This window comes from Pongo abelii, chromosome 6 (genome assembly GCF_028885655.2).
Source record: "Pongo abelii isolate AG06213 chromosome 6, NHGRI_mPonAbe1-v2.0_pri, whole genome shotgun sequence".
Taxonomy (NCBI): domain Eukaryota; kingdom Metazoa; phylum Chordata; class Mammalia; order Primates; family Hominidae; genus Pongo; species Pongo abelii.
The window spans coordinates 154,912,461-154,929,226 of NC_071991.2; the positions used below are offsets into that span (position 1 = coordinate 154,912,461).

Here is a 16,766-nt window from a genome sequence, read left to right on the forward strand (position 1 = left end):
CGTGTGTTCACCTGGGAGACGGGGTGCAGAGGGGGATCGCAGGGCAGATGGGGGAGGATGAGGGCTCCAGCCAGGCCTTTAGAGACCACGTGCTTGGAGGAGCATTTGGTATCACTTGACACTAACGTGCAAACGTGGGCTCCGAGAGCAAGTCAAGGGTGTTACCGGCTGGGCTCTGGGAGCAAAGACAAAGGCCAGTGGCCTTCCACCGGCCGTGGCAGGACAAGCGGAGTGTGGTCTCCATGCAAGAGGCTTGAGCCTGCAGACCCGGGAGGGCCCCGGGCTGGCGTCACATAGCACAGCAATGCCAGCAGCAGCACAGTCTCAGGCTCTCCCCGCCCCGATGATTCTCCACCCCCAACATAAGGGGCATGTGGTCTGGAGGGACCTTTGGCCCAGCTACAGGGGACCAACTCAGGGAGACCCCTCCTTGGCTCTGTGTGGGTCAAGAAGAAGGAAAGGATGGATTCCTCGTGTCCATGTAGAGGCAGAGAGCGCTTCCGAAAAGACAGAGGAGTGACCATTGCCTCAGCTGCCTGGGCCCTGAAGGGCTCCTCTGTCCTGCTGAATGTTCTGTTCTCAAGGACGCTGGAGAAATCATGTCGCAGTTTAAGGTCCCTTCCTTGCTGCCACCCAGACCGTTCCTTCCCAAACTTTTAGTGAACAACAGCACCGGGAGAGCTCACTGAGCATGTGCGCCAGTGCACCTGTGAGTGTTGCTTGTGCGTATGTGTGTACGTGTGTGTGTATGTGTGTACTTGTGTATCTGTAATGTAGGTATATGTGTATCTGTGCGAATATATGTGTTGTGTGTGGGTGTATATGTATATGTGTGGGAGAGTGTGTGTATCTGTGTGAATGTGTGTGGGTGTGTGAGTGGGTGTGTTACACATGTATGTGTGTGCTGGTGTGTGCACACGCAGCTCTGCAGTGGGCCTGGCCTTGCCTGGTCCTGGGGGAGGCCAGGACCGTGGAGTTCTAGAGGGGGCACCAAGGGCCCGTGTGTCCGCGTGGAGCTGGACATGCTTCTGTGGGCCAGGCACCCTGACCCTGATCCTCTCCAGTGAAGAGGCCGGGGGCAGGCGGAACTGGGTCAGGCTCCGGGACACAGCCTCACCCTATCAGGGCAGCGAGGGCTGGGGCGGACAGGGGAGCCCTATACAGCCCGTCCCTGGGTGGGCCTGGCCTTCCCGGCCCTGACTCAGCGTGAAGGGGCAGACAGGGCGTGGCCGCCCACGGGGATTCCCAGTTCCAGCCCAAACCCCACATTTTGCTGACTGCAGGCCCAGGGCCCAGCCCCTCCCAGTGCCCGGTGAGGCCCCAGGTGAGACCTAAAGATCCTCGGCGGGGACGGAGGATGCACGTACCTTCCAAGACAGGGACACTGCTGGCGGCAGGAGGGGCTCCGGGCCCTGCCTTCCTTCCCAGGGGCTGGACCAGGCAGTGCTGGGCGTGGTTCTCAACCTCGCCTTAGAAAAAGCGTGAAAAGTGCACACAGGGCTCTGGGGCCTGCGGAGCTCATGGCCCCCTGAGGGCAGGGAGAGCTGCTGCCGGGTCGAGCCTCTGCTCCCGTGGTCTCAGGCCCTCCCCGCCCTGATGAGTCTCCACTCCCAATACAACGGTCACGTGGTCTGGAAGGACCTTTTGCCCAGCTGCAGGGACCGTCTCAGGGAGACCTCACCTTGGAGGACTCATTCTCCGGATCTCCAGACGTTTAGGCTGAAAGTGCAGAGATTTAGAAGTCGGACAGGGAGTCTGCGAGCAGCGCTGTGCGCGTTCCACTCACCTGGACGGCATCGTCTGAGTTGCGTTTGATAAAATTCATAGGAGGCCACTGGTTTGGCCTGAGCTCCTGCACTAGGCCCGGCAGAACAGACCAAAATGCAGCCACTCGTGCTAGAGCTCCACCTCACCAAGCCAAAACTAATTTCTTCATCTCACCTTCCAGGAAACCAGGAGACAGAGAATAGCCCCAAACAAGCCAGGTCTTGCCAGCGTGATGAGGAAGTCCCCTCTGCTGGAACCTTCCAAGGAAAACCTCTTGGAAACGACCAATCTGCTTTTTGCTCTGTGTCTGCTTCCTCAGCCCCTTTCTGTCTACAAAACCAACCTCCTCTGCCCAGCACGCAGGAGCCCTCGTTCTGTTTTATAGAATGATCTGTGCCTGGTTCTAGAATTGCAAAAAGAGCCATTAAGACCATTCAACTGGGGCCGGGTGTGGTGGCTCACGCCTGTAATCCCAGCACTTCGGGAGGCCGAGTCAGGCGGATCACCTGAAGTCAGGAGTGGATCACCTGAGGTCAGGCGTTCAAGATCAGCTTGACCAACATGGTGAAACACCATCTCTACTAAAAATACAAAATTAGCAGGGCGTGGTGGCGCACGCCTATAATCCCAGCTACTTGGGAGGCTGAGGAAGGAGAATCGCTTGACCCAAGAAGGCAGAGGTTGTGGTAAGCCAATATCGCGCCATTGCACTCCAGCCTGGGTGATGAGGGTGAAACTCCATCTCAAAAAAACAAAAACAAAAACTTTCAATTGTGGCTGGGCACAGTGGCTCATGCCTGTAATCCCAGCACTTTGGGAGACCGAGGTGGGCAGATCACCTGAGGCCAGGAGTTCGAGAACAGCCTAGCCAATGTGGTGAGACCCCATCTCTACTAAAAATGTAGAAATTAGCCAGACGCAGTGGAGCGCACCTGTAATCCCAGCTATTGAGGAGGCTGAGGCAGGAGAATCACTTGAACCCAGGAGGCAGAGGTTGCAGTGAGCCAAGATTGTGCCACTGCTCCCGCCTGGGTGACAGGGTGAGATTCCATCTCAAAATAAAAAAAAGTAAAAATAAAAACAAAAAAGAAATCTTTCATTTGGTTGCAATTTTTTTTTTTTTTTTTGAGACAGAGTCTCGCTCTGTTGCCCAGGCTGGAGTGCAGTGGCATGATCTCAGCTCACTGCAACTTCCGCCTCCCAGATTCAAGTGATTCTCCTGCCTCAGCCTCCTGAGTAGCTGGGACTATAGGCGCCCACCACCATGCCAGGCTAATTTTTTTTGTATTTTTAGTAGAGACGGGGGTCTCACCACGTTGGCCAGGCTGGTCTCGAACTCCAGACCTCAGGTGATCCCCCCGCTTTGGCCTCCCGAAGGGCTGGGATTACAGGCATAAGCCACCTCACCCAGCCTTGGTTGCAATTTCTCTTGCCAGTTGTAAGCTTTGCGATGGTCTCTGGCTTGTAGAGGAGCCTCCAGGGTGACTCGATTAGCCCCTACTCACTTGTGTGGTTGTACATTCATTATTTTCCAGCAGATAAGCCTGTGCTGAGCACCTGCTGTGTGCCAGCAACTGTCTGAGTTGCACAGCTGATACAGGACCCAGGCCTGGACCTGCATGGCTGCCAGCCACTGAGCCCAGAGCGCCACGAGCAGGGTTCAGTCACCGTCCTGGGAACGCCATGCAGGAGATGAATGGGTTTCAGCGTGCATGAGGATGGCCCCAACCTACAGAAATGATCATTATTTAGGCTGAACTCTGAAAAAGTAGAGGGGGTTAGCCAGGGAGTGGTAATGGGGGGACAGATAGGCTGTGGTGGGAAGGGAGGGAGGGGACCCCAGGCAGAGGGAGCAGCCTGTGAGGAAGAGCAAGGACACCGTGATTCTTGGACCGTGGTGGCGGAGAGTGGCTCAGACGCCCTGGCTGGGGAAGTGGGGATGCCTGCTTTCTTCTGGGAGCCCTGCCCCACACAGTGGAGTCTGAGGGTATTTTAAGCTGAGGACCAGATCCTGAACAGCGATGACCCTTCCCTAGAGCCCAGCCCTTATGCTGGGAGAAGCCCCAGTCATCCGGGGAGGTGTGTGATGCCAGCCCGGCCCCCAGCAGCCAATGCCAGGCCTGAGGGCGGGGAACCTCGGGGAGGCCCGACCAGAGTCTGCTTTCACTTCAGGAGAGGAGAGCCTCCCAGCAGAGCCCTGTCTCCCAGAGCCCTCAGAGAGCTCTGCCGCCATTGCTTTAAGACAACATAGCCAGAGCCAGTGGGGACCCTTCCAGTTCTGGGGCGGGTGAAGGACTCCCACTTCACTTAATTCAGTCTTCAAGAGTCCCTCCAGCCTGCGAGACCGTGATGGGCACCTGGTGAACCATTGAACCCCAACATCCCTATGGAAGCCCTGCACAGTGAAAGTCCCAAGAAAAATATCTGTGAAATGAGTAAAGGGTTATTCTCAGTTTACAACAAAGACCTGAAGTGAAGAGAGAGTGAAGGATGTGAATATCACCCAGCCTCGAGGATCATGGCGGGAGCTGGAACGGGGTCCTGGACTCCACCATCCTCCCTGCAGCTGGGGTTGGAACACGGTCCTGGACTCCACTGTCCTCCCTGAAGCTGGGGCTGGAACGGGGTCCTGGACTCCACCGTCCTCCCTACCCCACGCTGTCTTCTTCCAACCCCTTTTTGAGATGGAGTCTCACTCTGTTGCCCAGGCTGGAGTGCAGTGGCACAGTCTTGGCTCACTGCAACCTCCACCTTCCAGGTTCAAGTGATTCTCCTGCCTCAGCCTCCCAAGTAGCTGGGAATACAGGCATGCACCACCACGCCCGGCTAATTTTTGTATTTTTAGTACAGACGGGGTTTCACCATCTTGGCCAAGCTGGTCTTGAACTCCTGATGTTGTGATCCACTTGCCTCGGCTTCCCAAAGTGCTGGGATTACAGGCCCGAGCCACCATGCCTGGACTCTCCTTCCTTCGTTCCTTCCTTCCTTCCCTCCCTCCTTCCTTCCTCTCTCTCTTTCTCTCTTTCTTTCTTTCTTGAAATGGAGTTTCACTCTTATTGCCCAGGCTGGAGTGCAATGGCGCAATCTCAGCTCACTGCAACCTCTGCCGCTTAGATTCAAGCGATTCTCCTACCTCAGCCTCCCAAATTGCTGGGATTACACACCATGCCCGGCTAATTTTGTACTTTTAGTAGAGACGGTGTTTCTCCTTGTTAGTCAGGGTGATCTGGAACTCCCGATCTCAGGTGATCTGCCCACCTCGGCTTCCCACAGTGCTGGAATTCCAGGCGTGAACCACCACACCTGAAACAGCGTATTTTCTTTTCTTTTCTTTTCTTTTTTCTTTCTTTTTTTTTTTTTTTTTGTCACCCAGGCTGGAGTGCAGTGGCGTAATCTCAGCTCACTGCAACCTCCACCTCCCAGGCTCAAGTGATCCTTCTGCCTCAGCCTCCTGAGTAGCTGGGACTACAGGTGCCCACCACTACGTCTGGCTAATTTTTTGTATTTTTAGTGGAGACAGGGTTTCACCTTTTTGGCCAGGCTGGTCTCGGACTCCTGACCTCAAGTGATCCACCCGTCTCGGCCTCCCAAAGTGCTGGGATTACAGGTGTGAGCCACTGCACCGGGCCTGAACAGCAGATCTTTATTTTCCGTTCATTTCTTTCACTAATTCAGGTTATCGATTGCCGTGCTGCTCTCAGGAGGGGATAACCCAATCTGAGGGAATTCCCCTAGGCGAACACTGTTTCTCCATCTCCCATCCTAGGCTCTGAATTCCCCAGCGACTTCAGAGGAAGTTTCTGATAAGCCAAAAACAAAGACACATAATCCAGGGGAAAGCCTTCTGTGGCTCTGACTGGCGAGAATATCCCCAGTGATTTGAACACACGCACCTCTTCCTGGCTGGGTATTTGATTAAGGAAGAAACTCCCTGTGTTATGTAAGATCTGTGTCATCTGATCCATCAGGGTTTCTTGTCCAGATGCTCAGGCTGAAGAGGTACCATCAGTCCGAGGTCACTGCCTGGCAAGCGAAGGCCACGATGGTGGGTTGGATGGGTCATAGGTCATGGTTATGGGCTCCAGGCCCTCAGACCCCACCTCCAAATGCCTGGTCATCCTGCTAAGGCGTTTATAGCATAAATCGTATTTAACCTTTGAAGGTGTTAGACACAGTCAACATGGTACTTCCATATTTTGAGTATGAGAACCACGTTTAAAATTAAGAGATTATCATGTCCTCTCAAGTGGTCATGGTTATAGTTTCATTATTTATTGAAAGAGAAAATTCTGACGGACTCCAAAACCACTATAAATTCAGGAACATTTACAGGAGCTTGTGTCTCCCTCATTTGAACAGCCTGTACATTTCATTTCGTACCTTGGAGGACACCTGTGGTTCACCCACAAGGCTTGCTGTGTTCAGGAACTTCCAAATCTTAGAGTGAGGTGGCCACGTCCAGGGACTGAGGTCCGCTGTGAGGAGCCCCTCGGCTGCAGGTGCCAGGGTGGGGATGCGTTCAGACAGCCTTGAGGGGCCGTGGGCCACCCTGTGGGTGCAGATGAGCTTCACATGGGTTGTTGTGTGTTAAATTGTTCCCCAAAAGATGCACCAAAGGCCCAGTGCCTCTGCGTTTTAGGAAGCAGGGTTGGCATCTGTGTAATTAGTTAAGAAGAGGTCGTATTGGATTAGGGTGGGCCCCAAATCCAGCGACTAGTGTTCTTAGAAGAAGGAAATGGCTGGGTGCAGTGGCTCACACCTGTAATCCCAGCACTTTGGGAGGCCGAGGCGGGCAGATCATGAGGTCAGGAGTTTGAGACCAGCCTAACCAACGTGACAAAACCCCATCTCTACTAAAAATACAAAAATTAGCCAGGTGTGGTGGTGGGCACCTGTAATCCTAGCTACTCAGGAGGCTGAGGCAAGAGAATCACTTGAACCCGGGAGGCGGAGGTTGCAGTGAGCTGAGATTGTACCACTGCACTCCAGCCTGGGTGACAGAGTGAGACTCCGTCTCAAAAAAAAAAAAAGAAGACGACGACGAAGAAGAGGAATTGAGACACAGGGAGGAGGCTATGTCACAACAGGCAGAGAGGGGACGATGCGTCCACAAGCGGGGGGGGGGGCCAAGGGTTTCCAGCACCCCCCAGAGGCCAGAGGTGCCCACAGAACAGGCTGCCTCCAGGAGGAGGCACTTCTACTGACACTAGTTTCACTCCCAGCCTCCAGGAGAAAGGGAGTGAGAAACCTCTGTTGTTTGAAGCCATGTGCAGTGATTTTACAGCCGCCTGGGAAACGCATACGGTGGTCGTGTGCTCTTTGCCTTTTACGAAATAGTCCACATGCGGTTGTTAGAAAGTGCACAGAGCCCTTCGCCCAGGCCCCCCACGGTGGCGTCGTGCAGAATCACCGCATGGCGTTCCCGCCAGCACGGCCACAGAGGCACAGCCACGCCTCTCGCGTTTCTTGCACTTGTGTGTGCTGTGTATGTGTCTCTATGTATGTGTGGTGTGGTGTGTGTATGTGGTGTGTTGTGTGGTGTGTGTATGTGGTGTGATGTGGTGTGGTGTATATACTAAGTGTGGTGTGGTGTGGTGTGTGGTATATGTATGTGATGTGTGGTGTGTGTCTTATTGTGTGGTGTGTGTGTGCATGTGATGTGTGTGTAATGTGATGTGGGGTGTAATGTGTGGTGTGTGCTGGGTGGTGTGTGGCTTGGTGTGTGCTGGGTGGTGTGTGGTGTGTTGCGTGTGCTGGGTGGTGTGTTGTGTAAGGTGTGTGTGATATGATGTGTGTGGTGCGCTGGGTGGTGTGTGGTGTTGCCTGGAGTGTGTGTGCTGGATAGTGTGTGGTGTGTTGCGTGTGTGGTGTGTTGTGTGTGTGTGCTGGGTAGTGTGTGGTGTGTTGTGTGTGGTGTGTTTGTGTGTGCTAGGTGGTGTGTGATGTGTGGTGTGCTGTGTGTGCTGGGTGGTGTGTGCGGTGTGTCTGTGTGATAAGATGTGGTGTGTCTGCTATGTGTGGTGTGTTGTGTATGTTTCTTTTGTTGTGTGTGTGTGTTGGGTGGTGTGTGGTGTGTTGTGCGTGTCTGCTGGGTGGTGTGTGGGTGGTGCATGGCATGCTGGGTAGTGTGTGGTAAGTAGTGTATCATGCTGCATGGTGTGTGGTGTGTGTGTGTTCTGTGGTGTATGGTGTGTGTGGGTGTGATGTGTGCGGTGTGTGTAGTGTGCCGTGTTGCATGGTGTGTGTGTGGTGTGTGGTGCACCATGTTGTGTGGTATGTGTGGTGTGTAGTGTGTGGTGTATTGTGTTGCGTGGTGTTGTGTGGTGTGTGTTGTCTGGTGTGTGTGTGCTGGGTAGTGTGTGTTGTGTTGTGTGTGTGGTGTGTTGTGTTTGTGTGCTGGCTGGTGTGTGTGTGGTGTGTGTGGAGTGGTGTGTTGTGTGTGGTGTGTGTGATATGATGTGGTGTGTATGCTATGTGTGGTGTGTTGTGTGTTGTGTATGTTGTGTGTGTGTGCTGAGTGGCATGTGGTGTGTGTGTGCTGTGTGGCATGTCATGGGTAGTGTGTGATATGCTGGGTGGTGTGTGGTGTGTGCGTGGTGTGTGGTGTGTGTGGTGTGTGTGATGTGTGGTGTGGTGTGCGGTGTGTGTGGTGTGCCGTGTGCAGTGTGTGTGGCATGTGTGTGGTGTGTTATGTGGTGTGTGGTGTGTGTGGTGTGTAGTGTGTGTGTGGTGTGTGGTGTGTGTGTGGTGTGTGGTGTGTGGTGTGTGTAGTGTGCGGTGTGTGTGGTGTGTGTGGTGTGCGGTGTGTGTGGTGTGTGTGGTGTGTATGGTGTGTGTGTGGTATGTGGTGTGTGTGGTGTGTGGTGTGTGGTGTGTTTTGTGTGGTGTGTGGTGTGTGTGGTGTGTGGTGTGTGTGGTGTGCAGTGTGTTGTGTGGTGTGTGGTGTGTGTGGTGTGTGTGGTGTGGTGTGTGGTGTGTGTGGTGTGTGTGGTGTGTGTGGTGTGTTGTGTGGTGTGTGTGGTGTGTTGTGTGCTGTGTGCGGTGCATGGTGTGCGGTGTGTGTGGTGTGTTGTGCGGTGTGGTGTGTGTGTTGTGTGATGTGTGTGGTGTGTGGTGTGGTGTGTGGTGTGTGTGGTGTGTGTGGTGTGGTGTGTGGTGTGTGTGGTGTGGTGTGTGGTGTGTGTGGTGTGTGTGGTGTGTGTGGTGTGTTGTGTGGTGTGTGCGGTGTGTTGTGTGCTGTGTGCGGTGCATGGCGTGCGGTGTGTGTGGTGTGTTGTGCGGTGTGTGTGGTGTGTGTGTTGTGCGGTGTGTTGTGTGATGTGTGTGGTGTGTGGTGTGGTGTGTGGTGTGTGGTGTGTGTGGTGTGTGTGGTGTGCGGTGTGTGTGTTGTGCGGTGTGTGTGGTGTGTGGTGTGGTGTGTGGTGTGTGGTGTGTGCGGTGTGCTGTGTGGTGTGTGTGGTGTGTGGTGTGCGGTGTGTGTGGTGTGTTGTGCGGTGTGTGTGGTGTGTGATGTGTGCGGTGTGTGTGGTTTGTGTTGTGCGGTGTGTGTGGTGTGTGATGTGTGTGGTGTGTGTGGTTTGTGTTGTGCGGTGTGTGTGGTGTGTGATGTGTGTGGTGGGTGGTGTGTGGTGTGTGGTGTGTGGTGTGTGCAGAGGCTTCTAGTTCTCTACAACTCCACCACCCATGGGTGCTCACAGGCACCCGCTACAGGAGCGGCTCCACCCCGTCCTGCACGCAGCACCCCTCCCGCCCTGGGACCCTCCGCCCTGGGACCCTCCCGCCCTGCTCTAACCCTGCCAGCGGCGCCGTCCTCCATGTCTGAGATTCTGTCATTTCCGCTGTGCTCTGTGAGTGGCATCAGGCCGCAGGTCACCTTTGGGGGTGGCTTCCCACACAGCCGAGGCCCCAGAGGCCGCTCTGAGCGTGGCGGGCGCCAAGAGCCCGGGGTGGAGGAGCCCGGGGTTTGCTCCTCGGGACGGAGGACGATTCCAGGCTCAGCCGCCTCCAGTCTGCAGCCGCTGCGAACCGCCTGCCACGCACATTCCTGAGCAGGGCTCTGCAGGGCGAGGTGTGCACGGCTCTGGAACCTGCCAGGATGCGCCGATGTAGCAACTCACTCAGGGTGGCATCGTTCCATGGGCAAGCACCCCTTAGAGAAATGAGGAATGACTCAGATGATCGGCTTCTACAAGTCTCTGCTGCCATTTTAGGGGACCCGGAAGGTTCCAGCTGTTTTTTGTTTTGCTTTGTTTGCTGTTTGGTTGGACGACAACGTGAGTAGGACTCCCTGTCCCAAGGAGAGGACGCGTCCAGCCCGCCTGCCACGTGTCCAGCCTGCTCTCTGGAGCTGCACCAGAGCCTGTGTGGAAAGGAAAAGAGGCAGCTCTCCCCGGGAGAGGCCTCAGCACCGCGAAGCAAACCTCTCACACGCATGCAGAATTCTCCCACGCGTGCCAGGGAGCCCAGGTCCACCTCCCAGGAAGGCCGCCTCCCCAGCGTCCCACACGTGGCCTGCTCTGCAGGGGAGCTGGAGGACGGGGTCCCCCACACAGCTTCTCTCCGTCCACCTGTGAGGAGGCTCCTGCATAGGAACCCGGGTGAGAAACACCCGCAGTGGGAGGAGAGCGCACGCCGGTATTGCACACGCCCCCGTGTCACTTTCCCTGGTGGTCTAAGGAGATGGCATTCACTCACCAACATCCCACTCCATCATTTGGAAATAAAAATGCCGTTAGTCCTGCCTCTGTCCAGCTGAAAGCAGTCATGGCCCTGGAGCCAAGAATGGCTTTTACATCTATGGAGGGTTGCAAAAGACAAACAAGGGAAGGAGGATCACTTAAGGCCACAAGTTCGAGAGACGAGCTCGGGCAACAAAGCAAAATCTCATCTCTACAAAAAAAAAAAAAAAAAAAAAAAAAAGGCTGGGAACGGTGGCTCCCCATAATCCCAGCACTTTGGGGCTGGCATATTACTTGAACCCAGGAGTTTGGCACTAGCCTGGGCAACATGGTGAAACCCATCTCTACTAAAAAATACAAAAAAGTAGCTGCTCAGGAGGCTACGGTGGGAGGATCACCTGAGCCCTGGAAGTCAAGGCTGCAGTGAGCCATGTTCGTGCCACTGCACTCCAGCCTGGGTGACAGGAGTGAAACTGTCAAAAAACAAACAAACAAACAAAAAACTAGCATGGCATTGTGATGCATGCCTGTATTCCCAGCTACCTGGGGCAGAAAGATCGCTGGAGCCCATGTTTGAGGCTGCAGTGTGCAGAGAGCTATTATTACACCACTGCACTCCAGCGTGGGTAAAAGTGATCCTGTCTCAAAATACATAAATATATCCAGCAGGTAATTCAGATCACGTTAATTTAAAGACAACACAGCTGAATATATGATGGCAAACACAAAATGTATGACTCCAATATATAATGTGACACCTTAGAGCATTTATTCCCCTTCGCTAAGAGGGTCTGAATTCCTTTCGCAGGGCTGCCAGAACAGCATCCCACAGACCGGGCAGCTTAAACAAGAGACTGATCATCTCGCACTCTGCAGGCTGGAAGGCCAAGGTCAATGTGTAGGCAGGGCTGGTTCCTCAGTGGCTCTGCAGAACGATTCTGTCCCAGGCCACTTCCCTTGGCTTATCGACGGCGCTTGGCCCTCTGTGCCCTCACAGGGTGGTCCTTCTGTGCGTGTCTGGGTCCTGATCTCTTCTGGTAAGGACCCCAATTGGATTGGAAGAGGGCAGGGCCCATCCTAATAATGGCCTCCTTTTGGCTTAATGATCTCTCAGGAGACCCTGTCTCCAGGTACAGTCACATTCTGGGTACTGGGAGTTGGGCTTGAACACAGGGCTTGGGGAGCACTGTTTTGCCCATAACAGGGCCTCTGGGGAAAAGTTCAAAAATCTGTCAAAAGAAGAAGCCAGGAGAATCGCATCGCTTGAACCCGGGAGGCGGAGGTTGCAGTGAGCCAAGATTGGGCCACTTCACTCCAGCCTGGGCGACAGAGCAAGACTCTGTCTCAAAAAAAAAAAAAAAAAAGAGAACGGTAGATCCTTCTGTTCTGCCTGGAAGGTTGTCCACGAGGCCTTAGTGAGTGAAAGAGCCGTTGTGGGGGCGTCTAAACTGCATGTTTCCATGTGTACGTTCAGGCTACCGACCTGTAGCTCCAGTGGAATTGCAGGGGCCTGTCTGCATCATAGACAGGGCACGCTTTGAATTTTCCTGACAACGTGCGTTTTATCTATTATAGGCACATATTTTAAAAACTGGAAACAGAAACCAAAGCAAACACAAGAAAACAAAAACCCCCAAACAGATGAGTAAGGGAAACCACTCAGGATGTGTAAACCGTGCCACCAACGTTCTAGTTCGGAGCAGCCAGAACACAGGAACCTGCCTGGCACAGGCGCCCACTTCCTGGTGTCGGGTGGGCCAGAAACCGCCTTGTCATCAGCGTAGCTTGGTGAGCACAGCCCCAAGCAAACAGTGCATAGTTTTCTCGACTGTCTTTCCGAGCCCAGCTCCCTCCTGATGGGAACATTCAGTATGTCTTCCTCGGAGGAGGCCGTGTCAACCCTGACCCAGCCACTCCCTCTTTCTTCTTCTTCTTCTTCTTTTTTTTTTGAGACTGAATGTCGCTCTGTCGTCCAGGCTGGAGTGTAGTGGTGTGATCTCAGTTCACTGTAACCTCTGCCTTCTGGGTTCAAGTGATTCTCCTGTCTCAGCCTCTCAAGTAGCTGGGACTACAGGCACGAGACACTATGCCCAACTGATTTTTGTATTTTTAGCAGAGGTGGAGTTTCACTGTGTTGGTCAGGATGGTCTCAATCTCTTGACCTCATGATCTGCCTGCCTCGGCCTTCCAAAGTGCTGGGATTACAGGCGTGAGCCACCATGCCCGGCCCTGTATTTTTTAATTTTTTTTTCAGTACAGATGGGTTTTTGCCATGTTGCCCAGGCTGATCTTGAGCTCAGGCAATCTGCCTGCCTTGGCCTCCCTAAGTGCTGGGATTATAGGCATCAGCCACTGCGCCCGGCCGATCTGCCCTTCTTTTTTTTTGTTGTTTTGTTTTGTTTTGAGACGGAGTCTCGCTCTGTCTCCCAGGCTGGAGTGCAGTGGTGCAATCTCGGCTCACTGCAAGCTCCGCCTCCTGGATTCAGGCCATTCTCCTGCCTCAGCCTCCTGAGTAGCTGGGACTACAGCCTCCTGAGTAGCTGCCACCACACCCGGCTAATTTTTTTGTATTTTTAGTAGAGACGGGGTTTCACCGTGTTAGCCAGGATGGTCTCGATCTCCTGACCTCGTGATCCGCCCGCCTCAGCCTCCCAAAGTGCTGGGATTACAGGCATAAGCCACCGCACCCGGCCTCTGCCCTTCTTTTCAGTTGCTGCGTAGTCTCCACTGCACAGTCCTACTGTGTTCATCTCATCAATTCCTTAGCAGTTAGTGCTTAGGGTAGCTGCAGTTTCTGCCAGTCCCACCATGGCTGCAGAGTGTGTCCCGGCATATATTTAATGTGTTTCACTTTATCTACTCCTGCAAATGGATCTGCAGACGTTCCTGTCAGTGGAATTGTTAGGTCAAAGACGATGCATGTCTTCCTCTGAGTATTGATTGTCACATGTCTCACACTGACAATATGCTACTGATTGCAAATCTATGTGGATGCTGCCGTATCTAATAACATTCAAATTAGTCGCAAAGGAAAAGAAAGACAGATTCCTTTCATATGAGTTGTCCAACATAGGCAGGTGCACGGGGACAAAGTGGAGGAAGGGGAGAACCTGTGATGGATCTGAGGTGGTTGTTCTTTTTGTTTTGTTTTACTGCTCCTTGTGGAGCAGGTCCTCCTTGTAGACAGTGTGCCCAAAATAGCCCAAGGTTTCTTTCTTTCTTTCTTTTTTTTTTTTGAGACGGAGTCTTGCTCTGTTGCCCAGGCTGGAGTGTAGTGGTGGGATCTCGGTTCACTGCAACCTCCGCCTCCCGGGTTCAAGCGATTCTTCTGCCTCAGCCTCCTGAGTAGCTGGGACTACAGGCATCTGCCACCGTACCCGGCTCATTTTTGTATTTTTAGTAGAGACGGGGTTTCACCATATTGGCCAGGCTGGTCTTGAACTCCTGACCTTGTAATCCGCCCACCTTGGCCTCCCAAAGTGCTGGGACTACAGGGAGTCACTGCGCCCGGCCTTCTTTTCATATTTTAGAGATGGGTCTGGTGATGTTGCCAAGGCTGGAGGACACTGGCCATGGTCAGCACAGAAACTCTTAACCTGCTCCTGTTCCCCGCTGACACGGGCTGGTTCACCCCACCTTGGGCAACCTGGTGGCCCCCAGCTTCCGGAGGTCACCATATTGAAGCTGAATTTAGCATGGACACGCAGTCAATTTAGCACATTACAGCCTGAAGTTCCTGGGCTCACACAGTCATCCTACACTCCTGGCAATTCTGTTTTAGGAATTTCTCTTTAGGAGATAGTAAAAGATAACTTCTTTTTTTTTTTTAAGTTGAGACAGGGTCTCGCCTTGTCCCCAGGCTGGAGTGCAGTAGTGCACTCACGGCCCACTACAACCTCAGCCTCCTGGGCTCAGGTGATTCTCCCACCTCAGCCTCCTGAGTAGCTGGGACTACAGGCACGCGTCACCATACTCAGCTAATTTTTAAACTTTTTTTGTAGAGATGGGGTCTCACTATATTGCCCAGGCTGATCTGGAAATCCTGGTCTCAAGTAATCCTCCTGCCTCAGCCTCCAAAAGAGATGGGATTATAGGCAGGAGCCACCACACTCGACCCTAGTAAAAGATAACTTTAAAAAAGAATATAGTCATGATTCATACAGATATAAAATGAGCATGTGTTAAAAGATTTAATGTAACTCGTTAAGATGTTACAACTGATTTAAAAATAATTCCAAGAACCACACACATATAGGAAATGTCAAAGAAAGAGTCAAACTGTGTAAAATATTTGAAGAAATTTATTCTGAGCCAAATATGAGTGACCATGGCCAATGACACAGCCCTCAGGAGGTCCTGAGAACATGAGCCCAAGGTGGTTGGGGCGCAGCTTTATACATTTTAGAGAGGCATGAGACATCAATCAAATACATTTAAGAAATACTTTGGCCGGGTGCAGTGGCTCACACCTGTAATCCCAGCACTGTGGGAGGCCGAGGCGGGTGGATCACCTGAGGTTAGGAGTTCGAGACCAGCCTGGCCAACATGGTGAAACCCCCATCTCTACTAAAAATACAAAGAAATTAGCCGGGCGTGTTGGCAGGTGCCTGTAATCCCAGCTACTCAGGAGACTAAGGCAGGAGAATCGCTTGAACCCGGGAGGCAGAGGTTGCAGCAAGCCGAGATCGTGCCACTGCACTCCAGCCTGGGCGACAAGAACGAACCTCCGTCTAAAAAAAAAAGAAAGAGAGAGAGAGAAAGAGAGAGAGATAGACTTGGGTTAGGTCCAGAAAGGAGGGACGACTCGAAGCGGGGGCTTCCAGGCTACAGGTAAGTTTAAACATTTTCTGATTGACAATTGGTTGAGTTTATCTAAAGACTTGGGATGACAGAAAGGAAATGTTCAGGTTAACATAAAAGATTGTCGGCTGGGCGCAGTGGCTCACGCCTGTAGTCCCAGCACTTTGGGAGGCTGAGGCAGGTGGATCACCTGAGGCCGGCAGTTCGAGACCAGCCTGACCAACATGGTGAAACCCTGTCTCTACTAAAAATATAAAATTAGCTGGGCATGGTGGTGCATTCCTGTAATCCCAGCTACTAGGGAGGCTGAGGCAGGAGAATCACATGAACCCAGGAGGTGGAGGTTGTAGTGAGCTGAGATCATGCCACAGCACTCCAGACTGGGCCACAGAGTGAGACTCTGTCTCAAAAAATAAATAAATAAAAATAAATAAAATCAGCCAGATGTGGTGGCACATGCCTGTAATCCCATCTACTCAGGAGGCTGAGGCAGGAGAATCGCTTGAACTCAGGAGGTGGAGGTTGCAGTGAGCCCAGATCGTGCCACTGTACTCCAGTCTGGGCAACAAGAGCAAAACTCTGTCTCAAAAAAAAAAAAAAAAAAAAGATAAAAGATTGTTGGCTGGGTGCAGTAGCTCACGCCAGTAATCCCAGCACTTTAGGAGGCTGAGGCAAGAGTTTCATTTGAGGTCAGGAGTTCAAGACCAGCCTGGCCAATATGGTGAAACCCTGCCTCTACTAAAAATACAAAAATTAGCCAGGCATGGAGGCGCACACCTGTAATTCCAACTACCAGGGAGGGGCTGAGGCAGGAGAATTGCTTGAACTTGGGAGGCAGAGGTTGCAGTGAGCCGAGATCACGCCGCTGCACTCCATCCTGAGCGACAGAGCAAGACTCCGTCTCACAAAAAAAAAAAAAAAAAGACCGTGGAGACCAAATTTCTTTTGAATCTTATCGCGGCTGCCCTTAGAGACAAAAGATGACAAATGTTTCCTATTCAGATCTTTAAAAGGTGCTAGGCTTTCAGTTAATCTCTTCAGGATTGGGAGGGCCTGGAAGAAAAACATCTATGTTACTAGAGACTCTTTACAGATGCATTTTTCCCCCACAAAGGACGCTTTGCAGGGCCATTTCAAAATGTGGCAAAGAAACATGATTTGGGGTAAAATATTTTGTTTTCTTCTTTTTGTCATGTAATGTTATGCCAGAGTCAGATTGGAAAGTAAGTCACGATGTATAGGGTTAAAGAAAACCCATCTGTCTCTGAAGACGGTCCTGCTGAGCCCTGGTGGACGTGAATCCACTAGGAAAGCTCAACCCAGCCCAGCTCTCTAAGTCAGCATCCCAGTAAATGCACATGGAGAGGGGGTTGGGCCAGGGCCGCACACAGCCTCAGGTCCGACATCTGCCAAACAAGACACCAGCCCTGTGCAGCCACAGTCCCTTTGTGAAACTCTTGGGACCCAACGCGCTTTGGAACTGGGAATTTTCCCAAACTTTGAAAAGTCGATTCTGCACAT

General features: G+C 52.7%; 1 protein-coding gene across 1 annotated transcript; it reads right to left on the reverse strand.

The window, feature by feature from the left end:
• Nucleotides 1–7,402: 7,402 nt before the first annotated feature.
• Nucleotides 7,403–10,880, reverse strand: LOC129060276 (uncharacterized). The gene is made up of 3 exons (XM_054559140.2): nt 10,844–10,880; nt 10,462–10,561; nt 7,403–10,126 (listed from the first exon to the last, which is right to left on the reverse strand). Exons 1-3 carry the CDS (start codon nt 10,875–10,877, stop codon nt 9,637–9,639), a joined length of 624 nt encoding a protein of 207 aa, XP_054415115.1. The 5' UTR covers nt 10,878–10,880; the 3' UTR covers nt 7,403–9,636.
• Nucleotides 10,881–16,766: the final 5,886 nt, after the last annotated feature.

Coding starts and splice junctions, on each gene's coding strand:
- LOC129060276 (XM_054559140.2), bottom strand. CDS start 10,877: ATGGCTCACTGCAGCCTTGACTTCCAGGGCTCAG. Junction 10,562..10,843: donor CCTTGACTTCCAGGGCTCAG/GTGATCCTCCCA, acceptor AACCCTCCATAG/ATGTAAAAGCCATTCTTGGC. Junction 10,127..10,461: donor AATGATGGAGTGGGATGTTG/GTGAGTGAATGC, acceptor CTTTCCACACAG/GCTCTGGTGCAGCTCCAGAG.